Raw genomic sequence first — 25980 nt, forward strand, 5'->3', positions numbered from 1 at the left:
GAACGCGTCCAGGCGGGTTTGGGATGTCTCCAGAGACGGAGACTCCCCCACCTCTCTGGGCAGCCTGTGCCAGGGCTCTGCCACCCTCAGGGTAAAGAAGTTTTTCCCTGTGTTGAGGTGAAATGTCCCAGTTTGTGCCCGTTGCCCCTTGTCCTGTCCCCGGGCACCACTGAGAAGAGCCTGGCCCCATCCTCTTGCCCCCGGCCCGTTGGCTATTGCTGAGCGCTGCTGAGATCCCTCTCAGCCTGCTCTTCTCCAGTGAACAGCCCCAGGGCTCTCAGCCTTTCCTCAGCACAGAGATGCTCCAGGCCCCTCATCATCTTCGTAGCCTCTGCTGGACTCTCTCCAGTAATTCCATATCTTTCTGGAACTGGGGAGCCCAGAACTGGGCCCAGTGCTCCAGCTGTGGCCTCACCAGAGCAGGGCAGTGGGGGCGGACGACCTCCCCCCACCCGCTGCCCACCCTCTGTTTAATGCCCCCCAGGAGACCATGGGCCTAATCGAGCTCCCCCAGACCTAAGCCAGCCCCAGCCCCTCCTGCCGCTGCAGGGTGACGCTCGGCACCGCTTCTGCGCGGGCAGTGTCCGGCGGCGGCGGGGTCGGGGGGGGGGGCCGGGGCCTCCGCGGGCGCAGGCGGCGGCCGGAGCCCGTTGCCCGGCAACCGCGAGGCACCCCCGGGGCGGGGTAGCGCGTCGGCGCGGCGCAATGACGTCATCAGAGCGCGTCGCGCGGGGAGAGGGAAGGGCGGGGGGGAGGCGAGGTGCGCGGGCCGGGCCCTCTCCCCGCGGCGGTGAGTGCGGCCGGGCCGCCCTGCGCGGGCGCCGCCGCCTTTCGAGGCCGGGGGGAAGCGGGACGGCGGGGCTGCGGGACGGCGGGGCTGCGGGCGGCCTGAGGCCGCCGGGGCGGCGCGGGGCGGGAGAGGCCCGGGCGGGGCAGGGAGGGAGGGGGAGAGAGAGAGAGGGAGGGAGGGGCGGCGCGGCGCGGCGGGAGGGCGCCCCCTGGCGGCGCGGCGGGCGGGCCGTGACATGTGGCCGTGCTGGCTGTGCCCGCAGGTGCCGGGCGCCATGGCCCCCCCCAAGGACATCATGACCAACTCGCACGCCAAGTCCATCCTCAACGCCATGAACGCCCTGCGGAAGAGCAACACGCTCTGCGACGTCACCCTCCGCGTGGAGCACAAGGACTTCCCGGCCCACCGCATCGTCCTGGCCGCCTGCAGCGACTACTTCTGCGCCATGTTCACCAGCGAGGTCGGTGCGCCCCGAGACCGCGGGCTGCTGCCGGGCCTGGGTGCTCTGTGGGTGGAGGAGGCAGGGCTGCCCAATGCTTGGGCTGCTCTCTGTCAAGCTGCTCAGCAGCTGGCCCTGGATCCCCCCCATGGCGTCCCTGGATCCCCTCATGGTGGCCCTGGGTCTCCCCAACATGGTTCTAGATCCCCCACCATGGTGGCCCTGGATCCTCCCATGCTGGCTCTAGATCCCCCCCATGGTGGCCCTGGAGCCCTCTGAATCCTCTCCTGGTGGCCCTGGATCCCCTCACGGTGATTCTAGGTCTCATTGTGGTGGCCTCAGAGCCCTTTGTCGTGGCATGGTGGGAGTTAGAGGCTGCAGTTGGGACCGTGGTCCTGAATCATTGTCAGCTGCGTGACCAACCTGTGCACCAGAGAGCTGCCAGGCTGAGCTGGGAAACAGGAAGGCTCTGATACATCTACTGATTTTTCTAGCTGTGGTTTATGGTCTTCATGCTTCTGGGCATCTTTCTTGCCGAGGGTACCAGCCCTGGTGCAAAGCTGTGCGAGTTGTGGTGTGTGTCTTAGACCGGGTGGTGAATTACGGCAGCCCTTTAAACCTGAAATGGAGGGTATTTAACTCGTGTTCTGGTCTCTGTTGCATGCTGGCTGATCAGCTGGTACGTGTTGCGTTGTGCTCTTGCAGAGGATGTAACCTCTGGCACTGGGCTGGGGGGAGGCTGTCAGCCCGGGTTGCTGTGCTCGGCAAATCTCGCTCCTGAGGACCTTTGCTGTCACAGTACGTACTATATTGACTCTCACTGCCTGCACGCTGGTTTTTCGAAATCACTGGAAGGTAATGTTTGAGCTAAAGCTAGCACTCGTCATATTGTTAAATATGAGATGCTTTGCCTGGCTTTGTCTTGTGTAAGTTTGAATCAATCTGTGTGGCTTTTTGTTACAGAAGATGCTTTCCTTATCCTAGCAACTTCCTCATTAGGGAGAAAAATTACTAAGTAGCTCAAAGGTCCTAAAGACCTCCCTGCTAGCCTAGTAGTCCTTGCAGGAGATAATAATTTTCTGCTTTGTTTTATCCAGCAGTGAACACTGTTGGCAGAGCTGTCTGTGTGCCTGCTTCTTTCAGTGCTGTGTCGGGTGTGCAGGTGTCTTAGTTTTCATAGTCCTGTGCAAAGCAACCACAAATAGATGTGGATCAGACCACTAGACTGGTACGTGGACTGACGACATACCAATGAATTTTCTGTCCATGTCTCCATTAAATTTGTAAATTTGTCGGTTTTATGCTCTTTCTCTGCACAAAGGAAATGTAATTAAAAAAAATAATACACAAAGCAAATTCAGTCCCTGGAGGCTGAGGTTCTGTGTTTCCCAATAGCTTCAAGGTGTGCAGCAGTAGAGCAGGCTGTCTCTGCTTCTTTGTGTTTCTGTCTACGTTCCTGTCATGCTTTTGACTTCCTGGACTTTATCAAGGCAGTCTAGAGAGATCCAATCACTTTGTGTGCTACAGAACGTTCTTTGTGGCTACTGACAAAAGCTGAGGATTTGTATACCTTGGATCTCAGCTGAGATCCTCTCTCCTTCCTTCCTTATACTCTCATTTTAACTGTAACATTGTAGTGACCTTAATTCCTAGAAAAATAAGTGTATACAGTGCCCAGTGGACATGACTGCTTGATCTTTCATGCTCCAAAATTGCCGCTGCTTTAAGGGTTTTCCTTCATTTGCTTAGTTTGCATTTTTTCCAAATTTGCTTTTTCTTATGGAAACCCCAAAAGGACAAACCTGCCAAGTGGCACACACAGTTACTGAGTGTTTGTGGGAGAGCGTTCTTTCCAGGAAATGACAGCTTGGTAAACCTCAAAGTGGACCTGCTTCCTGTGTGTGCCAGTGACGAGTATGTTGGTGAGCGTAAAGGGACGGCGTTTGGTTGCTCTCCAAACACTTGTGGGTGCAGCGTGTTTTGGCCATGGCTGTAACTTGAGGGAACTCCAAATGCCGGATTGTGTAATGGACTAGCAGTCTCGGCCAGGCTTCCTTTGCGTTTCATCGCTTGCCTCCTGCGAATGTGGGGGCTGCCTGGCTAGCTGTAGTGTGTGGCTGTTGTCACATTTAGTCTAGGCAGGGCTTTGTTCAGAACTGATCCCTGGGTTATGCCCACTGTCATTTGTGACGCTACATCTGTGCCTGGCCAGTGCAGCACTGGGACTGTCATCAGAGATTATCATCACAAAGCACTGCATTTGCCAATCCCTGTGTCTCTAGTTTCCTTCCTTCTCTCACTTCTAACATTTACCTTAAAAAGTGCTCAGTCTTATTTAGTATTAATTTCTTCCCATTTTCTGTTGGTTTTCCAGAATGAGGAGCAGCCACTGATCACTTGTTCAGCCCCTGGCTTTTGACAACGCTTTTCTCTGACCATGTGCTGAGTAGTGTGGGAAACCTGAAACGCCCGTCAGTTCTACCTGCAGGGTTCTTCCTTGCAGTGAAAACTGAAGAGCAGTTTTAGCAAATGCTCCCCTGGATCCTGTTTTGCACTGGCATTTCTGTCTTAGTTTGGACAAGTTAGCATAACTCAGGATGTGTTAAAAGCTGATCATTGGCTGCACCTCAGGAAGAAACTAGCCTGTCTTCTCTTGGAGGGTATGTTTCAGAAATTGAAGGGGTTTTTCCCCTTAGAACATGGAGAATTATTCTTCTTATTCTGAAAATAAACAGCTTCTGTTTCCAGGTTCTTACATGGTTATTGTCACTGTACTGTGAATGCCTTCAAGAACACAGTGAGCCGTATATTAGCACTGTCATGCAGCATTTCTTTTCCACTGTAGGTGAGAAGAAATTGGAGGGGTTTATTACAATATACTTTTGTGTGTCTGCGTTAGTGAAGGCAAAAATGAGAAGTGGCCTTGGATAAGAAAGTGGTTCCAAAATTTTAGGCCCGTTTTCCTGCATGAGTTGCATGATTTATGGATGGGATGGGAGACAGCAACATCATGTTTCACAACAGAGCTATGAGCTGCAGCCCTTCCCTTAAGGCTTTCAGCAGCTTAGGCATCCTGGGATAAAACTCCCGATGTCTCCAAGTGATCCTCCTTAACTATGGAAGTGTGTTTTCCTGGATGCTCCAGTTGATTTCTGGATCCGTACTGGTGCATACTTTTTATGATGTGTTAGAAATGTGCCTGTAGTAGGGAGTATCAATCCCTTATTGCTTTACTTCCTGCTGGTTAGCAGAACTCTGACATTAAACAATAAAGGGGGAAACTAATCTGAAATTCTCACAGCAGAGATGCAGAGATTTGTCTCATAGTGCTAAACACCTGTGAAAGGAAAGCTGCTTGTACTGTGTGTTGATTAGCATTGACCATAATTTTGCATTGCTTCTGAGTCCAAATATGTGGCTGTATTGATGAAAGAGGGACTCTCTGTCCCAGGAGCACAGCACTAAGCGCTGTGTACAGTTCTCTAACGCTGCAGCTCAGAGACTTCATGGGATGTTCACGATCACGTTGTCTCCGCTCTGAGATCCTTCTTTAAGGTATGATGCTAGGATCCCAAGTTATTCTGTGTCACGTACATTGTGTCAAGTTACTTGAAATGGGTTACTTCCAAGCAACCTCAGCGTGTGAGTAAACTGTGAGCCAAATAACAACTAAGTAGTGGAGCGTAGCGGAAGTAGGAGGGAAGCAGGAGGTGATCATCTCTGTAGTGTTAGTGTTGTCCCCACGGTTCGTGTTTTGGTCAACAGTGTAAAGAGAGCATATGCACGGCTGATTGTTGATTGTTGAATATTGGTTGTGAGGACAGGAGCTTCTTTACCAGCTCCAGGCCGACCTGTGAAGAACAGATGTCTACAGCTTCTACCTGATGCAGTGTTATCCATTACCAGGAGGTCTGGTGCCCTTGTAATCTCCTGTCAATAGATGTTCATAACTTCTTATCCACTTTCTTCTAAGTATGTAAGGCCTACATCTCCATTTGCTTGTTGGAGTTGTATGAATATTTTGTCTGATAAGTTCTGACCTTTGGTGATATCTTTGTCCTTTATCTGTTGTACCAAACAGCTTAGTCTTGTTTTGGGGATGTTTTGTCTAGCCCAAGTTAGGAACTCATTTTAGCTTCTAAGTGCCGTGGTGGCCTGTCATACAGCAGGTCAGACAAGGTAATTTGCTGTTCCTTTCTGACTCTGGATGCCATAAAGTTTGTTCACTGTGTCAACAGACTTGAAAGGCCTCAGGTTCCTTCGAGTATCACCATTACCTCCTGTGCTTCTTTCTCGACTGTGAAGTGTATCTCTCAGCATCACAGAAATGGCTCGGTCTCAGCAGAGGCATTTCTCCCCTTTTGCTGCTGTGTCATCAAATGCCTTTGTAGGAATATCCTTGACTGCTCTTATTTTCTCTACTTGTGTATCATCTGCTTTCTCCCCAACAGTGGCAGACTCTAAGCCAAGTGATCATGCTTTGATCCTGCTTTTTGTTCGCCGAGTCTCTGCTCAATCTGTCTGTAACCAACTCCAGTCTCATTCTTGGCCAGAAAAGTCAAGGGCTTTTATCTGAGTCGTGCTTGCACTGATGCCGACTGCTTCTTCAAAAGCTGTGGGGGAAAAAACGTTGGGTTTGCAGCATGCTGCATGGAGACATCCTTCTGTTGAGGTCCCTCAATGCTGCCAAGAGCATGCAGCTATGTGTGGGGCGTGATTAGTGAGTCCACCTGCGAGCCCATTGTTCAAGAATCATCCGATAACTGCGCCAGCAGCTTTGTGATGGATGCATTAAACTATAAAGCTGATGCTTTGTGAAATACAATCTCAGTTTTGTATATATAGAGGTGCAAATTGGGTGGATTTGCAGAATTTACTGTTGCCAAAGATCGGATGTTGAGAGGGTAACGTTCCTTCGAAAAAATAATTATTCCAAAATGATATATCTTGGAGATGATAAAATGGTAATAAGGGGACAAAGTCAGGATTGTGTAAGTACCATCACTGTATGTACTATCATTTTACTTTCAAATATTTAAGCTAAACCTACATGTAAGTTTTAACTCTGAACTTTCTGGCCTATAGTCATTTTGTTTAGGGACCTTTACCATAGGCTTGCAGAATGGATCGGGAATTGGACAGTTAGGAAAGATTTTTGTTTGGTTTGGTTTTAGAGCAGAGTATTGAGGTGAGGCAATCCCAAGCACAAATACAAGCTGGGCAGAGAATGAATGGAGAGCAGCCCTGCTGAGAAGGATTTGGGGGTGTTGGTTGATGAGAAGCTCAACACGAGCCGGCAACGTGTACGTGGAGCCCAGAAACCCCCTGCCGCCTGGGCGGCATCCCCAGCAGCGTGGGCAGCAGGGCGAGGGGGGGATTCTGCCCCTCTGCTCCGCTCTGTGAGACCCCCCTGCAGTGCTGCCTCCAGCCCTGGGGCACCAACAGCAGAAGGACACGGAGCTGTTGGAGCGGGGCCGGAGGAGGCCCCGGAGCTGCTGGGAGGGCTGGAGCCCCTCTGCTGTGGGGACAGGCTGAGAGAGCTGGGGGGGTTCAGCCCGGAGAAGAGAAGGCTCCGGGGAGACCTTCCAGCCCCTTCCAGTCCCTAAAGGGGCTCCAGGAAAGCTGGGGAGGGACTCTGGAGCAGGGAGGGGAGCCATGGGACGAGGGGGAAGGGTTTTAAACTGAAAGAGGGGAGATTTAGATGAGATCTGGGGAAGAAATTCTTTGCTGTGAGGGCGGTGAGCCCCTGGCCCAGGTTGCCCAGAGAAGCTGTGGCTGCCCCATCCCTGGAGGGGTTCAAGGCCAGGTTGGAGGGGGCTTGGAGCAACCTGGGCTGGTGGGAGGTGTCCCTGCCCGGGGCGGTTGGAACTGGATGATCTTTAAGCTCTGTTCCAACTGTAACCATTCTATGATTCTATGTAAATTCTGCAGCGTGTCACACGCATCCAGCCCGGGGGGGATCCGCCTGGACTGTTCCTTGTAGTAAAGCTGGGAGTTACTGCATGGAGGAGAGAGTTTAGTTGCCACACAAATGACGCATGTAATTTCCACTATCTCTATTCTCAGCTGGCTCATTCTACAATGCAGTTTCACTGTTGACCAGACCCATAATGAACTTTGTGTCTTTTACTCACCCTGTAAGTGAATTCTCTAGGGAAATTCCCTCCTTCCCCTTATTCTTTCAGTGAGCGCAAGAAGAGAAAGGACAAATCTCTGTTGAAACCTCTCTGACAGATCACGTTTTGGAAAAGTACTGAGCATCGTTGGCTTTTTGATTGCATTATTGAAAAATAAACCTTTGTCTCCCTTCTAACTTGCAGCTCTCAGAGAAAGATAAACCCTATGTAGATATCCAGGGACTGACAGCCTCCACCATGGAAATCCTGCTAGACTTTGTATATACAGAAACTGTTCACGTGACAGTAGAAAACGTCCAAGAATTGCTCCCAGCGGCGTGTCTGCTTCAGCTGAAAGGTAATTGCCAGGTATCAGCACAAATTGCACAATCGCTGCTGTTCAGAGATTTGGGTTGTCTGACCTTCTGTGAATGGAAGACAGATTGTGGGAAGCATGATGTTTAATAAGTACTTGTGTCAGACTTCTTCTGTTGTCTTGTGCGCTGTGATCTCATTGGTAGAGGAACTGACCTGGGTGGAAAAAAAGATGATAAAACAGATTATTGTTCCATGCTTTGGGCTACTGTATTTCCGCGTGAGAATTCCCAGGAGGAACTGTGGGCTGCATAGCACATAAATGTTACAGCTTGGTCAACTTACAGTAATAAGCAAATCCTTGATGTCATTTGACTTGCCATCGTAGCGTGTCTGGGTTGTAACAAACATATCATTGCATGTGCACCTGGGGAGCTAGCCCAGGCAATTATCCCAAATCCCAGGCAAGTATTGGAGAAAACCTAGAAATCTGGTAGCCATATCCACTAGCATATACATTTTTTGTGTATAATCCATGAAGCTGAGTACAATTCACTTTTCCTAGTATCAGGTTTATTTAATTTTTGTGTTTAAATAGAATAGCCAGAGATCAAAACAGCCCAAACACATGGTCTACTGCTTAGTGTTTTCACATCCCTCCAAAGAAATATTTGCATGTGTGTGTTTCTGTAGTATTTATGGGCTTGTTATTTGAGTTGGATTTTCGTCGTTGTTCAGAACTTTCTTTTCTGAAGCCCTTTCCAAAGCAGTGGATTGATAGTAAGCATGCAGTGTTCATTCACCCCTCCAATTTTCCGTAGGTGTGAAACAAGCTTGCTGTGAGTTTCTAGAAAGCCAGCTGGATCCATCAAATTGTTTGGGCATTCGGGATTTTGCTGAGACACACAATTGTGTTGATCTAATGCAAGCTGCAGAGGTCTTCAGCCAGAAACATTTTCCAGAGGTGGTTCAGCATGAAGAGTTTATCCTCTTAAATCAAGAAGAGGTTGAAAAGCTCATCAAGTGTGATGAAATTCAGGTAAAACCTGAAAAGTACCGTTACTGTGCAAGCATTGAAGTAAAACGTTGAAACCAGTCAGAAATCAGTCCATACTTTTAGGGTGGACTTCTCACACACTTCCTGAATTTGAAATTTAATTTTCAAGAAGCTTATTCTAATTTTTTAGCCACGTAATCTGAAATTGATCAGTAATATATAACTTTTATGTAAGAATTTGCTGTCACACAAGCGTTTCCTGCAAGTAAGGCAATTGCAGTTTGTTACCTCTGCAGAGTTCTCGTTTCCTTGCCTCCTCCTTTCCCTGGAGGAGCTTTCAGAGACAGAGGAGCTCCAAAGACAAGTTTTCTCAATGCCTACATTTCAGAAATGCCCTCGCGAGTTTCATTTCTATTTGTAGACCTTTGCATGCTACTCAGCAGCACAAGGAATGTGTGTGTCATCCCAGGCATTCGGGTGTCCTCTGCTTTTACAAGCAGCAGAATTCGTGATGGTGCAGGGCAGTCTGACTCTTCAGGGAGTTATATGCAAATTTTGTTCCCTTAAGGTTGGTTTCTGGAGGATTTACTATTTGGCTGAAACCTGTCAAATACTTTTTTCTGAATTTTCTAGGAATATGTGCATTCTTGAGAATTGAAATAAGTTGAACGTTCCTTGATAATGGGGAGGGAACTTGTTTTTTCTTATTGAGATGGACTTTGTCAAGAGTTGACGCGTGCTTCTGGTCTAAAAGAAGCGATTGAAGCAATCGCTGTTCAGAGTTCACAGTAACAGCAACTCTTAGAAGCAAAATCATGTAAGGTATATCTCTGGTGGAATTCCTGAAAAGCCAATCCAGGGGAGAATTCTTGATGTATGCCTTGAAAAGTCTGCCTTGAAAGTGCCTTCAGCCAAGCTGACATCCTCTTGTTAATAAGTTGGCTGGACAGAGAACGTGCAAGATAGCAGTGAAAGACCCTGGCACAGGCTGAGATCAGCAGCGGAGAAAGGCTGAGTGTGTTTGGTGTTTAACAGGCCACGGCTTTAATGCTGTGAGGGTTTGAGCTTACGTGGGTTGTGGTGAGTACTGACATAATGCCTCTGGACAGCAGAGAGGAAATAATGAGGAACTTGAGAAGGACCCAGCCAAGCTAATCAGATGATCCACACAGGCGAAGTAAAATTCACTGTGGATTGGAAGGGCTGATTTAGCCCTGCACACGCACGGTGAGGTGTGCATTCACTGGAATACCTTAAGAAGGGGAAGGGAGCAAATCTGGCGCTGTGCTAGCGCGGAGGTGATGGGCTGTATCGGAGAGCACGGAGGGAACACCCTTGGAAAATCCCCTGGCTGCTGGAGAAGTGTAATGGCAGGTCCTTGCTGTGATGCTGTGTTTAGTGTTACTCATTGTTTATTGGAAAACAGAAACGATTTCATGAACAGCAAAACTGTTAAATATATGAGAGAACAGTCAGTTCAGGAGGGAATAAAAAGATGTGGGATTATTGCATCTAAGGAGGAGGTGGGCAAAATTGGAAACAATACAGTACTCTGCTCTCCTTTTGTGAGCTCTATTTGTCCCTTCCCTGTAATCCAAATAGAAAGAGGCCATTTTAAATTACACTGTAACAAATATAAATCAATGGCTTGGAAGGATTGCCTTACGTAATTAACCTCTGTGGCTCCCCGCTTCAGAACATTCTGCAGCAGACAGCTTCTAACTGAACTTCAAAGTGGACCAGTCATGTATCAGTGGGAAGGCTCAGTCCTCTTATTGCAGTAGCTCCTTTTATCTTCATATTTAATAACAGTTAACAGACCTCATGATAATAAATTCATGTCTGATTTGCTTTCGCATTGGATGATCTGAAGACGTGCAAAAAGAAAACCAAGCCGAAATAATATACGATGGGGCTTTTTACAATTCTTTCACTTTTGGTAATCATAGACTAATTTGCATGTCTGTGCTTAGTGCGCACTGGAGTTGCTGTATTTGTAAAGCTGTCTAAAGCACCTGAGGGTCTCTGCAAGTATGAAATTTAGCTGGTTTAGTCAGTGTAATCTCTGGAAGTGGCTTAAGCACCGGCATGCACTGATCCTAGGTGGAGAGAGAAATAAACTAGTCAGAACGGTAACATTCACACCCTGAATTCTGAATTCACACCTGGTTCTCCACTCTGAAATCCAGTTGTTTATAGTTTCTTAAATGTGGATTGAGATAAAAAACCTTAAACGTACCTGGTATGGCTCGGGTGTTAAAGGAGCAGCATGTGGGCACAGGGCTGCAAGAGGTTGAGACGCTGCTCCGTAAAAAAAAGAACGTGATTCTGATCATCTTTATGATGGTGCTTTGCATTTTGCAGGACGGTAACTCCTGCTGTGCTGAGAAGTCGGGGGAGCTGCCCTGCGCGTTCCTGCCTCTCACTGGGCTCCCTCGCAGCGGGGGGCTCCCAGCTCCTGGCCTGGCTGCCTACCACAAAGCTCACTCTCCTGGCACTTGTTGATCTTAGCTGTAAAGAAAAAACAAATGCAGTTCTAAGGAAAATAAAATGAGGAAATTTCATAGTGCTTGTAAATACAGGTCGTGTGAATTCCCATAACAGGCTCTTCCTTTGAATGTCCTGCTCCCTTGCTCACTGTGAAGCAGAACTTCCAACAGCCTGGAAGTTGTCTGTTCCACAGCAGTTGCTGGAATATTATGCTGCGGTCTGACCAGCGTGTGCCTCCTCTTTCCAGGTGGACTCTGAAGAGCCAGTTTTTGAGGCAGTTATAAACTGGGTGAAGCACTCGAAAAAAGAACGGGAAGCATCGCTGCCAGAACTGCTGCAGTACGTGCGCATGCCGCTCCTCACCCCCCGCTACATCACGGACGTCATCGACACCGAGGTATCGGCAGCCCGGGTCCACGGACACGGAACAGCTGGGAGCCAGTGTCTGTGTGTGATTGCTGTGTCCCTGGTTAGACTCCTGCCGTCCTAACACAACACGTTAATAGCTGCTTTCTCTGCTGATGCTTTTCGATGCTGACGCTATGGAGTTGTCCCTGTTCAGCTGCAGTGCCCACTGAGCTACTCAAAGTAGTTTGCTGTGCCAGCAGTTACAGCATCCTCCTTTTCAGCTGGGCGCGCGCCCCGTCCAGTGCAATTATTCATATATGTAGCACCTTTCCGTCGTCATCTGTTACAGTTTTTTAACAAGTGCTTTCTGTCTTCCATTCGTAAGCGCTAGCAGGTCTCCAGCTGGCTGCTGGTGTGCGATCCTGGAGAGGAGATGGCTCCTCAGAAGTGTTTTAGGTGCAGGTGGCAAGTACGTACCTTTGAATGGGGACAGCGGCTGTGTAGCTCCAGGGCCAGCACGCAAGTCAGAGCCGTGTCTACTGCTGCTCTGCGTGGCTGGGGTGTTGCCGAGGCAAACCAAAATGTGAATGATGATAGATAATTAAGCTTTTGTGATGGAAGTTTAATTCCAAACAGGAAGTGCCACTGACCCCAGGCAAGGTTTGACAGGAATGCAGAGAAGTTCACACCAGCATTCTGGTTCGATGGTGGCGTGAGGTGATCGGTGGTTCCTAGCCCTTGTCACCTGACAGGCGCTGAATGTTGAACGACTGTCCTCTCCACATAGAGAAAGGGCTGATTTAGCACCAGTCATCTACAGTGTGATACAGCTGCCTTTTACAGATGTTCTTAGATAAGGGCAGCTAACAGGTAGTTATTATAACAGTCGGATTGTTATGGTCCAACTTAAACTGAAATTGAAGCTAATGCGAAAGGGACTGGTACCAAAACAATTAGATCTGTTCCAAGACCAGTCTAAGACAGTGCGTGTACCGGGCCTCAGCTTTCTTAGCACACAGAATGGCCTCTCTGGTCTGGAAGTGACACACAGTGGTGGGACATCGTCATCTCGGGGTAGCGTGGAGATAAGAGCATTGGCCCTGTGCGGCATCATCTGCTCTGAACACCCTGGCCTTCCTGCACAAGCACCAAGGACTTGTAAAAATAAATCTTAACTTACTGCAGCAGCATATAGCCCCCAACAGCCAAAGGGGACTGAGCACTGAACGTTCAGGAGAGGTTGGTCCAGGCCCTCAGCCCGGGAAGGGAATTGCACGGCATTGTGCAAGGAGGAGATGGGGCTGTCCTTGGGCAGCAGTGCCCCCTGCTTCTTTTAAAGAGGACCTGTAGTCTCTTCATAGCTCCGTGTCCCGTTTGCACAGGGATCGAGCTAACGGATCCAACTGAACTGCTTTGTTGTGTTGTGCTCCTTGTCCCTTCTTTTGTGGCAGGTGCATGCGTAGTTTCACTTTTAGTCCCCCTTGTCAGACATACTTCTGCGGGCTTAAATGTAGCAGAAGTGGCTTTTCCTTAGTTTTCCAATATAGTTATTTTCATTATGGAACCCACAGTGCCAGACTTCACGTGAGAACTGAGCCATATCTTTTCAGCTGCAGTCCAGTCTTAAGTTGACTTTGCATTTCCTTGCGTGCACCATGCTACAGCCTGCACACAAGTCATTTTAATGCTGTCTGAACTGACAAGAGTTGGCTTTAGGACAGTTCTTATGAAGGATCTTAAAATACATTGCATGTACCAGTGACTCATGTTTTTCCTCAGCCTTTTATTCGATGCAGTCTGCAGTGCAGAGACCTCGTAGATGAAGCGAAGAAATTTCATCTTCGGCCCGAGCTCCGGAGTCAGATGCAAGGACCCAGGACAAGAGCACGTCTAGGTGAGCAGCAAAGGAAGGGACACTGAGGAGGTCTGGGGCGTTGGCAGGCGTTGCATTATACCCCATGTCTCGTGCCTTGCAATCGCAGTGAAGCGTTTCACAGCAGCAACTCGTCAATCCACAGTCCCCAGTGGTACAGAAAGGGGACTGGAGGAAGGGACAGAGGTACGTTTTTCAGAGCACAGTTGCTTAGTGGCAGCACGGGGGACTAGTTGGTTGCCTTTAATCCCAGGCCTCTGCTGTAACCATAAAACCAGTTTCCTGAGTCGGTGGTACCTCCAGATACGTTCGACTCCGTATGCAGCTGTCCAAGAAGCATGGGAAGAGTTTCTTCCTGTCTAAAAAAGCAGGTATCAGTGTCAGAAATAAAAAGAGCTGGAAGGTGAGACAGCTGTGTTACACTGAACATAAGTTTTCAACAGGGAATCTTACAGGGAAAACACAACGAGGGAGATGGAGAGGTCCCTCTTTCCTTTCAGAGCTACTTTCCCCCCCTGGTCTTGCTAAGGCAAATAAATCATAGAATCATAGAATACCAGCTTGGAAGGGACGTCAAGGATCAGCTGGTCCAACCTTTCTTGTCAAAAGCACAGACTAGACGAGATGGCCCAGCTCCCCGTCCAGCTGAATCCTAAGTGTCCAATGTTGGGGAATCCACCACTTCCCTGGGGAGATTATTCCAACGGCTGATTGTTCTCATTGTGAAAAATTTTCCTCTTGTGTCCAATTGGAATCTCTTCAGGAGTAACTTGTACCCGTTACCCCTCATCTTTTCCACGTGACTCCTTGCAAAAACAGAGGCTCCATCTTCTTTGTAGCCACCCTTTAAATACTGGAACATGGTGATAAGGTCTACCCTAAGCCGTCTTTTCTCAAGGCTGAACAAACCCGGTTCTCTCAGCCTTTCCTCATAGGGCAGGCTTTCCAGTCCTTTGGTCGTCTTTGTGGCCCTTCTGTGGACCCGCTCCAGGCTTTCCACATCTTTTTTGCATAGCGGGGATCAAAACTGAGCTCCGTGTTCCAGGTGTGGCCTGACCAGCGCTGAGTAGAGTGGGGTAATGACTCTGTCTCTGCTGGTGATGCCCTTGGTGATGCAGCCCAGCATCCCGTTGGCTTTCTCTGCCGCTGCAGCACTCTGTTCACTCGTATTGAGCTGCTTGTCCACCAGGACCCCCAGGTCTCTTTCCAGAGAGCAGCTCCCCAGCGGGTAGATCCCAGCCTGTGCTGCGCTCCTGGATTATGTTTTCCCAGGTGCAAGACCTTACATTTGTCCTAGTTGAACTTCATAAGGTTCTTGTTAGGCCGCTCTTCCAGCCTGTCCAGGTCTTCCTGCAGGGTGGCTCTCCCTTCCCAAGTGTCCACTTCCCCACTCAGTCACTCAGTTGGATGTCATCAAATCATGATTTCTTCTTCTATTTCAGTAACTCCTACCAAGCACAGTCACTGAATTCTTGAGAAAATGCTTGACTTGGGGCTGTTTGTGTTAGAGCAACATAAACACTAGGAATGACCTGCAGAAGAAGGAAAAGTATTTTACTGGCTTCTTCATGACTGTCACTGTTCCTCACCTGACACCCCCTCTCTCATCTTCAGACACTCGGGACTGTCTGTGCCATGCCTTTGTCCCGGGCGCACTCACAGGGCGCTGCCGTCGGCGCCAGCGTTGACCGCTCTTCCTGCACGCAAACCTCCCCGCGTGTCCTCCGGTGCCGCTGCTTGTGCAGTGGGGAGGGGACCCTCAAAAACCCTTCGTGGCCATTTCCTGTTATTAACACTGTTTTGAGGGACAGAAAGCAGTTTATCCACTAAAGGAGGAGGGTAAATTTGATTAGAGGGTAAATTGATTAGATTTCTTTGGCCTGAAGGGAATGTTGTTACGAGGTGGTTTGACCTCCAGTATAGTCCAGGCCTCAGCGTGTCTCCTGTTTTTCTGGGAACGTCCTACACGGGTTTCAGTGACATACAGTTCAGCTCAACCTGTCATTTTAGAAAGACGCATTTCATTTTGTTCTTAGTTGAAGCGTTTCACCTGCTAGAGGAGACATCACAAAACTGTTTTATTGTTTAATTATGCAGGCAAAAGCTGTGCACCTTATTGCTAAGGTTCATCATCTGGATTCAGCTCTCCCTCTTTTAATTGATTCAATACCATCTGCTATCAGCAATGCTCTTATCTTGTGTCACTTATAAACTGTGATATAGTTGTGTATTAATTTTCTATAGGATAAATTGAAATGATCGCGCTTTTAGCTGTCATACTGTACAGGAGGCTCTCCAGGTTGTTGTTGGAGCTCTTTTGTGAATCCTTCCCAGTTATTTTTTTATATTATTCTCCTTCATCTGATGCGGAAGCTGTTTTGCTTTGTGACAGACAGCGTCTTGTTGAATCTTTGGTGCTCGGTGTTCAGTCCTTCTGCAAGGAAAAGCTGGACTCTCAACTCTGGTAAAACTCCCTGTTGCAGAAAGGGCCCAAAGATAGGTTTAGGCTGGACATTAGGAAAGAATTCCTCACAGAAAGAGTGGTCGGACACTGGAATAGACTGCCCAGGGAGGTGGTGGAGTCACCATCCCTGGATGTGTTTAAGAGCCGTTTAGACGTGGTGTTGGGGGATGTGGTGTAGGGGAGAACTTTGTAGAGTGGAGCTGATGGTTGGACTCGATGATCCCAAGGGTCTTTTCCAACCTAAATGATTCTATGGTTCAGGGGATGCTCATCTATTTTTAAAACTATGATAGAAACCTACCACCAAGGCAATCATTACAAGGGAAGTTAAAGCTCACCAGGTGACGAGTTCTGTTTAACTCTTCAGGGAGAAAATAAGAAAAATCTCAGAGAACGGAAAGTAGAGGGAAGGCAGCTTTGAAATAAAATACATAAGATTTAAGAGACAATTTCTCTGCAAAAATTTCATTAATTTTTCACTTGTTTCTCAGTGAAATGGTGAACAAAGGTGCCATCTGGTCTGGATGTCATTTGCAAATGAGGGGAGAAGGCCCTGTTTTGTGAGGAGGGTGCAGGGAAGCAGCCGTCCTCCTTCAGCTTTCATGGGGTGGTAAGAGGTTTGGAAAAAAAAAAAAAAATGTGGAAAGAATACAAAAGAAGATATTATCGAGCCAACTTCAGCACCTAACTTTGCCAGCTTGTCTTCTCAGAGTCCCAGTAGGAGGAACGGCCCCCCAGCAGACAGTCCTGACACCTGAGCTAGCCCGGCTGCCACCCACCCTGGAAGAGTTTCTCTCTCTTCCTTCCCGCTGGGGACGGAGGGAGCCCGGGTGACTCTCCCAAGTTAGGTGCCGGCTTCAGAGCAGTGATCAAAACAGGGATTTGGAGGCAGCTTGTTGCACCAAGGAAGGCTCAGTGTTTCTTCAGGTGATTCCCTTGAGGTGACCCTTTGGTTGTGAAGGGATTAACTTGACTTCGCTCTCCCTCTTTGCTCTAGGAGCGAATGAAGTCCTGCTTGTGATCGGCGGCTTTGGCAGCCAGCAGTCGCCTATTGATGTTGTGGAGAAATACGACCCGAAAACTCAGGAGTGGAGTTTCTTGCCAGTAAGAGACCGTTTTTGACCACCACGGGGTTGAACAGGCTGTGATCAAACACGGACCCTGTAGCATCAGCTGTGCAACATTCCTCTTTGGGCTGTCCTTGGCATTCTGCTTAGAATTTCTGACATGAATTCTGTGGAGTTGCGCAGTTTTACATAGTAAATGCTGAAACCACGTTTGCAGATTTGCTGAGTAAGCTTTGTGTAAGAGGTGGTTTGTCATATTTCTGAGCAGATGAGCCTACAGAGACCCACAGCTTTGTTGTGGGAGTGAGAGCTATCGTGTTTCTTACTGAAGAGGTGTTAAGCTTTAAGGTTAGTGATGGGAATTGAAATGTCAATAGGAATAGTGTAATCAGTCCTGCTTCCAGGCGGCTGCGTGGTCTCTCTGGTTACATTGTTCTTGAGCATAACGGGGGATAACAAGGAAGAGAGAATTCCCGCACTGAGGACTATTTCTGCCCAAATTTAAAATCACCTTTATCTGTATGCAGTGGTGGAGAATTGCCTCTTCTTTAATATTGCTAATCCCATAAGACCCTGTATCACCTGGTGTCCCAAAATTCTGTTCTCTTTTGAGAACAGCTTCGGGTATTTTCATCAAAGACTCACCCGAGTCTCCACGTTTTCCCATTAACGGTCCCCGCAGGGAGCCAGTGGGAGACACACAAACCTCCGAGATGCATCAAAGATTCAGTAGCAGCACCAGATAAATTATATTTAATGCAAAATCTTTTAGTGCAAAGAGACCTGGCTGTGAGGAGAGGGCATGGCAGAGAGAGAGTGCAGGCAGCAGAAAGCAGACGCAGTCGTTCAGCGTTTTAGCTAGGGCTGTGTCCTTTAAATCCGGAGTGCTCTTTGCCTCTGCAGTAGTGGGACATTTTCCAAAAGAGCAGCAAAAGAGGATGGAAGAACAACGGTTGGCTGCTGTTCATGCATCTGTGTTATTTCCTCTCCTTGACCTTTTTATTGTTTTCACTGTTTTAGAGCATCACCCGTAAGAGGCGCTACGTTGCTACAGTGTCCCTGCACGACCGGATCTATGTGATCGGGGGGTACGACGGTCGCTCTCGTCTCAGCTCGGTGGAGTGCTTGGATTATACGTCAGACGAGGATGGTATCTGGTACTCCGTGGCGCCAATGAACGTACGGCGAGGCCTGGCAGGAGCCACGACCCTCGGAGGTATGTCCCGGTCACCGGACTGACAGAGCAGTACGGCCTGTTTGGTTCTTGTGCTGAAATGCCCTGAGCTGGTGTGTACAGAGTGGGATGGCTCCGAGGGAGGAGGTGAGTCTGAAATTCTGGTTTCTCATCATTTGGATGGAGAAATGGAAAACTTGCCCACGTATCCTGAGAGGAGCTCTGCCCCCGCTTCATTCTTACGGCACGTCTCTGTGCGTCGAGGGAAAGGAGCTCTGAGGGATTATAGAGTGGGAAGCTCCTGGGGTGGTGACGGTGTTGCGTGTTACTGAGCGCAGGACACCACGTACAGCGATAACCATCCAGCACTGGGGAGAGGCTGAAACTGGAGCCTGTGCAGAGAAGGATTCTTAGGACAGACTTGGAAGAAGAAAATCACTGAGCAAACCAGAACAATTCAGCTTGCTTGTGCTGGCAAAACAAAGGCCAAGAGGGGATGTGATTGTTCTCTCGGAGTTTAACTTCGCATGAGAAGGAAATGGGCACTACAAGAATTAAATAAGAACAAATGGTTATAAAGGAGCCAGGGCAGAGTTGGTGTGGAAAGGAGAGGAAGTTTTCTAGCCACTAAAATAGCAGTTACTCTAATGAATATTCAGTGCTTTAATGCTTATATTAGAATATCTTCTTAATATTTAATATTGTTTAAATATTATTCATTTAGATTGTTCTAAAGATTAGATTTTCTAATGAAAATTCTCTTAAAAATGCAGCTGCTTTGAAGATGACAGATTTGTGAAAGCGCTGCATGAATTAGGTTATCCAGTACCGGGACTGATCCTGACGATCCAGACAAGTCTTTTGGATCTGCTTTCCTTCGGCCACCTGTGTGTTTACTACCTTGTAGGCATTTACTGTGGGGAGGTGCTGACAGGACGCTAGTGACACGCAGGGTTTGGGCATGGCGGTGTTTCAGTAGGTTCTGCAGCATGAAAAAAAAATAACTGGGGCGTCCGTGTGCTCTTTCATCCATCAGCCAGAAGGAGATTTAAGGGCCAGCTGGGTTTTATGTTTGTTTAGTTTGTTGGGTCTGTGAGCAGGCTAACGCCATGAGCTGGGGCGAGGAGGCTGGGTTTGTCTTGGCTCTGAACGCGCCAAGATCTACAGTTGTTTCCGTATTTTGCAGTCCGTGTCGCGGGCTCGCTCCGTGTGCCTGCTTGATACTTGACTCGCTGAGTCCAGCCTCCGTCTATCGTTGCAGACATGATCTATGTTTCCGGTGGGTTTGATGGAAGCCGACGTCACACCAGTATGGAACGATACGACCCGAACATTGATCAGTGGAGTATGCTGGGAGACATGCAGACGGCACGGGAAGGAGCAGGGCTCGTTGTAGCTAATGGAGTTATCTACTGCCTCGGTAGGTGCCTTTGGGACCTCTAGGCATTCTGCAAATACTTGCTCTTTACAGACGTGACAGTGCAGATGCTGTCTGTGGGGAGCACCAATTATGTCATGTCCAGGTTAAAAGAGAAGATCTAATTTCACTGCGCTGGGCACCGCACAGCTCTGTCAGCGAACGCCGCCTGTTCGCACTGTTACCGTCGCACCAGGGAATGCAGGGGAACAGATGGATTTTCCACGGGAAGGAGCTGCAACTGCTCCTTCCAGTCAAACATGTCAGCCCCGCGGAGCCACGTGTGCAAAGCATTAAACCCGCTCCCTTTGCTAGGACAGCAGTGCCGGGAGAGGGTTTTTTGGGATATTCAGAAGGAAATGCCCCGTGGCCTGGCACAAGGCAGCGATTCACAGTCACCCAAAGCCGGAGGCTGAGCCCACTGTTTCTGTGTCCCCAAACAACCAGGTTTTTCCTCTTCCAGGTGCTTCTCGTCAATGAGACGGAGCAATGGTAAAATATTAAATTGCATGGAAGCAGCAGTAATCTCTCAACACAATGGGCCGCCTTCCCTAGGGCTTGTAAGCGAGAGCCTTGATAAGGTGTATCACGCTTACAAGGCAAACACCTTTTGGAGGTTATTCACACACGGCACAAGCCGCTGGGGTTATTTCAGGCCGAAAGCCGTGCAGAGCGTTGTGCTAGACACGGGGAGATCTCAGAGCTGAGGGTATCAGCCGGTAATTAGGGAAACTGGCAATTCCTAATCTCCCCACATCAAGAATAAGGAACCTTGAGGGTCCATGAATTGAGATCGTTTGATCGTCTAAGACTGGAGCTGCCGCGTAACTACAGTAAACGCTGTCAGAAGCGAATTGGCCACAATCAGGCTACATCTGAGGGACGTCTGAAGCGCGGGGGATGAACTGTGCCAGCTGAGGTTTGCAGGGACTGGGCAGTGGCTGAAGTGCCCTAGAGACGAAGCAGATAGCCACAGGATAGAGGGTGCGTCTGCTCCACACGACACACTGTTGGCTGTAGCGCTCCAGAAATGTATCCTGAGCTGTTTGTGTTCCAGCTCCTTTCTGTAGCAGCCATTTTATTTTCAGAGACCCACACCGGCTGTGAACACGGTGAGAGTGCTAGAGGGCAAATCACTCCGAAGACTTCAGTATGCTTGTTCTGTAGATACGCCTTCTGGGCCCCAGAAAAGGCAGGCGCAGTGCCGTATCCACATCTGTTGCAGTCCCGTTCCGGGGCAGTCACAGATATTGGGCACTGGTTTATGGGTCTCCCTTCCCTCTCCCAAATTCCTCTTCCTCATGCTGTTCCCCGAGGCAGATGCCCACACGCTGCTCCTTTGCTGAAGTTACACAACGAGATTTCCTGGTATCCTCTCGTGACGCGGGTGCCTGAGACACCCCGGCCTACACTGTGTAGCCTCCTAGCGTCAGCTGGCGGCTGCAGGCAGCAGCGCACAGACCCTGAGCCAGCACCAGCTCTGGAAGCTGTACATCTGCTTTAGCAGGATGGCATCGACCTTGGCATCAGCACGCTCAGAGGCAGCTTTGGGCAGTGGGGTGCTAACGTGGCCGTACTGGTTTGGGGAGGTGATGCTCCTCCCCGTGCAGTGCAGGGACAGGGCTCGCTCTGAGCTGGCACCGGTCTGGCGTTGTGAGCCGCAGAGATCTGCTGAGAGTTGTGCTGATTGCGGGGCAACGCTGTGCTAAGGACGAACCAAGCATGTTATTGCTTTCTACACAGAATACATTTTCCAGAAGTCAGACCCACAGTTTGCTTGTGTATTTTGTTTCAGGTGGCTACGATGGGCTGAACATACTGAATTCTGTAGAGAGGTATGATCCCCACACTGGACACTGGACAAATGTCACCCCAATGGCCACTAAGCGCTCAGGTAAGAGCCCAGAGTGCCTTGAAGTCAAAATGTTTCGGGCTGCACTGAGGAAGCAGTCGCTGCTGGCTTGTCCTGCTGCCCTGGAGGACGCTGACTCACCCCAGCGGGTGGTTTGGCGTTGAGAAGGGATGATTTTAGGACATGCTGACTTAGCTCCCCAAGAGAAGGATTACTTTCCACATGCCTGGTGTCTCCATCCCATGCTAAGATGCGTACAGAGGAACGGGGGGCGGGGAGCAGGGTATGGTTACGGGGAGGGAGAGGAAGTCTCGTGTGACTTGCATAACTGGGAAGAGCGCACGGCTTGGAGAAAAGCTGGCAAGGGACAAACTACAGACCATAGTGCAAGACAATGGGACGGTTTTTCTGAGTCAGCGCTCGTCACCTGCGCAGGACACGGCAAAAGCAGGAGTGTTCTGGCAGGCCCTCCTTCACCTGCGCCCTGTGCAACGCTGGGCACCAGCTCCGGGGGCAGCAGTAACGCAGACAGCGTCACGCCGCAAGGGTCTTACACCAGTGACTTGAAACGTGACGCGGTCACACCGCAGTTATCCCCCACCAGCTCTTAGTTTGTCTTTCCTGCTTGGCGCCCTATCTGAGCTTTAGGCTTGGCAGCTGTATCTAGAAGAAAAACAGAGTTTTAAATCCTGCTTTTGGAGTACCTGTCTGTCTCGGCTCTCCTTCATTTGTCCACGAAGCTGCTGGCGCAGCTCCTGTGTGCTCACGTGTTGGCCCCCTGCTGTCGCGCTGTGCCTCAGGCCGCCTGCCCCAGATCTTCGTGGCCGTGGCAGCGAGGAGCCGTGGCCTTGCGCAGCCTGGTGTGGGTGGGCAGGATGCTCGGTGCCTCCACAGCTTTGTCATTCTGGGTGGAGTAGTTCTGCTGTGCTTACAGGCCCTCTTTCAAAACCCTTTGGAAGTTGCTTTTTCTCTAGTTCCTTCAATAAACGTCCTTTACAATTAGCCTAGGCAGCATCGTTTCTGTTTGTTCTCGCTGCAGTGTTCTTGTTTAGGGACGAGTGGTGGTTACTCAATTAAAACTGGTTTCTGCTCTAAAAACATCTAAGCTTTCTTGTGCCTGCAGCGGCATTCACCAGAACCCCAAGCTTTAAATACTTAGCCCTGTTAACAGGGCTATTCCTGTTACGTGGGGGTTGGAAAGTATTTCCCGTGTGCCAAGAATGGGGTTGATTTAGAAGTTGGTCGCTTTCCACGTCCAGGAAGACGCCGCAGACAAGCACATCATAAAATCTGTGGGGTTTCCTATGTCGGAGGCAACGGGCGAGACCTGTCCCTGGATCTCTAGAAAGCTTAAGGCTGAGACGGCTTTTCCCAAGGGGTCTGTTGTGGGCACCAGAGAAGATGAAAGAGCAAAAGGAAAGAGTTCAAATGAAAAGTCTTTTATAAGAAGCATTTCCCAGGTCCGTGCTAGCTTCACACAAGACTCGTAAGCTTTGGGTAGCAGTGCCTCGGCTCGCAGAGCGGGCTTCTCAGTGCCGCAAGGAAGCAGGAACAAGCCGTGTTCCTTCCTCAGTGCTGTGACCTGGAGGGCTGAGGTCTGAAACGGGGCTGTGCCCAAGAAGGTTTTGTTAGCCCAGGTTTTTCGTGCTGCCGCTCTCTGGTATTAACACCCCGAACTGCTGGTAGCTGAGATACCAGTTGCACTTGCAGCCTCCGTCCTGCTCTCAGTCCCAGTCTGACCATCCTGGTGACCTTGGACTCTGTACAACTTCTTTTGCCCCAAGGCTTTGGCACTCTCTCTAGACCTGTCTGCATGCGGGTTTTTGGATTCCAAGAACGACCAGGACTAAAAGTAATCTTGCCTTTTTTCATAGAGATTGTCCCCTCCTTGTTTCTCTTCATCTCTTAGGATGGGTTCTGGAGGTAGGCCACCCCTCCGAAACCATGGCCCTCCTGCTTTGCTAGACCCGGCTTCCCTGGTTAGGCTTTGCTCTGGTCTCTTTTCAGCCAAAGTCCTCGGTGAAGCTACTGGCGAGGCCGTCGGGGCAGCCTGGCCGTTCCCAGCTGTTTTGGTGCTCTCAGCAAGGACGGACAGTGACAGCGAGGTTGCGTTTAGCGGAACAGAAAGTCTCTTAAACGCTGCTCGTAGAAGAAACAGATTGGGCCCAAGAGCTGCAGGGTGGGTGGCCTGTTCCCTGCAGGACGTTCATCAGCGCAGCAGTTGCGTGCTGATGGTAACAGCCCGACAGGGTTCGCTCTGCTCTCAGGACGCAGCTTGACACAGCAGCGGCTGTTGGCAAGAGCACCTGAGGCCACAAAGTGGGTCGTTATCGTACTGCTGCCTTTGGTGCTTTACCTGAAGGGGGCTGCAGATGAGGAACAGGGGCTGGCGGAGGTTTATTTTCTGCTGTTGTAAATTCCCAGTTGGGCCAAGTGTATTACTGATTGCTTTTACTGGGCCGGGCGAGAAGAGCTGTTCAGACAGATGCTTCAGCCACTTACACCTCTGTGACCGTGCAGTGGACACGGGTGTTCATTTCCCTGCCTCCCAGAGGAGCAACGTCAAAGAAATCCCTTCTCCGGTGACACGGAGCAGTGTCATTCTCCTTGCTACGGGCAGGGGTGGGGTGACACCAGGGAGCCTAGCACGGGGGCTGTACCTACAGAAACACCAGAGAAACCTGGCTGCGTGGGGACAGAATCCCAGCCGCCGGCAGAGCCAGCCCTGAGCTGCTCTGCGCAGGGGGCCGGGGGGTCGTTCAGCCAAAGCGAACGTCTCCTGTTGCTAGTGCTGCCCCGGCTGCAGCGCTGCTCGGTCCCCCTTAGGCCAGAGACTCAGCAGCATTTCCTAGAGTTACAGGTTTTCAGGTATCGTATTGGAGACAACGAATATCCCCTCTGAAGAGGGAGGAACTGACCTAGTTGAGGCTTGTCACAGCGAGCCCGGGGCACGGTGCTGACGGCGTCGCTCATGGGTGTAACTGCGCCGCCTTCTCTCTCTCCAGGGGCTGGAGTGGCTCTGCTGAACGACCATATCTACGTAGTTGGTGGGTTCGATGGGACGGCACATCTCTCCTCTGTGGAAGCCTATAATATACGCACTGATTCCTGGACAACTGTAACAAGCATGACAACCCCCCGCTGCTACGTGGGCGCCACCGTGCTGCGGGGAAGGCTGTACGCGATCGCTGGGTAAGCGGCTGCCCTGGCTGGGGAGGGAGATGCCCTGCCCTTGCCCAAACAAGGGAGTTCGGGTGACGCAGCCTGTTGCCCTGTTTCAGGTGGCCTCTCCTTGCGTTTGTATTTCAAGCTTTATGAGGGGAGACAGCCCACAGAGTCACCGTGGGCAACCTAAAGAGGCAGCGTGATGGTCCAGGGCCAAGACAGGCAGGAGAGCGGCTGCAGACAGCAAAAGGGAGCCTGATGCCGTGGGTTTATTTGAGGCCATTCCTGCTGTACGCAGCTGTCCAGCCTCCCAGGAAGGGCTCTGAACGCCTCAACCTCTTCCTTCAGCGGTATCCCTCACCTGTAACTTTCTGTCCTCACAGATACGATGGCAACTCACTGCTGAGCAGCATTGAATGCTACGATCCCATCATTGACAACTGGGAAGTGGTAACCTCCCTGGGGATGCAGCGCTGTGACGCTGGAGTCTGCGTCCTGCGGGAGAAGTGATCTGGAGGGAACTTACAAAGAACACCCTAAAAAGTCTCAGCCAGAGGAAGAGTCCCAAGTGATTTGCAGTGACTGTTCTTGAGAGTTGTGGATGCTGTGGAAATAGGCACCAGGACAGCAGCTTTCTGTGCTGCTTTTGACTAGAGTACGTGCGTAAATGTGTTATCTCAGCAGTCATTTGAAATCGGGGGCTCCGTGTGAAGCTGGAGGAAGGTGGTGAAGTGAGAAGGTGCGTTCTCTGCTGTTCCTGTGGCTGAGTCTGTCGGCAGAGCAGAGATGCCCCCAGCCTTGGCGTCAGCCAGCCTGGTGAGTGCTTCCAAGGACGTGTACATACAACTGGGTGGTCTCTTCAGCCACTGCAGGACCACACAGGTCCTCTGGTTGCTCTCGGCCACGTGGATGTGTGAGGGTGAATCCAGCTGCTCTTATGTCCCAGCTTCAAATCATCTTGTACATACTGAATGTTCAAACATGCTCCTCAAGCGCACGTCAGTGCAGAGCCAGACCGAGGGAGCATGCGGAAGGGGGTCCTGCACCGACGCTGCGTCTGCCGGTTCCTCACAGGTCTGCACACGAAAGGAGTCGCAGATTCAAGCTGTCAACTACTGAGACCCAAAAGCCTGAGGCTGCAGGGGGTGGGGGGAAAGCGTATTGCCTGGTTTAGAAGCAAGTCTGCAGCATTTGTGCTCTCACCAGGGGGCTCAGCAAGGTTCATCGCATCGTATTTCCCTCAAAAAGTGTGACAGACCCAACTGCGAAGCGCTGCGTTGTCTGGCAGCGGGAGCCTTGCTGCGATGCGGCAGTGCCTTTGCCCCCACCCCTGTGGGGAGGTCACCTTGCAGAGGCTGAGGCCCTGAAAGTGGGGACACAATTGCTACTACCCCTGTAGATCTTGCTGGTGAGCGACTGGGGTTCGTCCCTGGACAGCCCTCTGTCCAGCACGCCCACGTCAGCCTTTCAGTC

At 50.2% G+C, this 25980-nt stretch overlaps 1 protein-coding gene across 1 annotated transcript; it reads left to right on the top strand.

Annotated features, from left to right (window-relative positions):
* Positions 1–705: 705 nt before the first annotated feature.
* Positions 706–25717, top strand: KLHL12 (kelch like family member 12). Its single transcript, XM_063356286.1, is given in 13 exon segments — positions 706–747; positions 749–790; positions 1053–1250; positions 7550–7703; positions 8482–8699; positions 11395–11544; positions 13275–13389; positions 16830–16936; positions 17920–18115; positions 19335–19493; positions 21286–21384; positions 24348–24534; positions 24891–25717. Coding segments are annotated over 13 exon segments (1794 nt in total). The 3' UTR covers positions 25018–25717.
* The last annotated feature ends 263 nt before the right edge of the window (positions 25718–25980 follow it).

Source organism: Chroicocephalus ridibundus, chromosome 20 (assembly GCF_963924245.1).
Source record: "Chroicocephalus ridibundus chromosome 20, bChrRid1.1, whole genome shotgun sequence".
In the NCBI taxonomy this organism is placed as follows: Eukaryota; Metazoa; Chordata; class Aves; order Charadriiformes; family Laridae; genus Chroicocephalus; species Chroicocephalus ridibundus.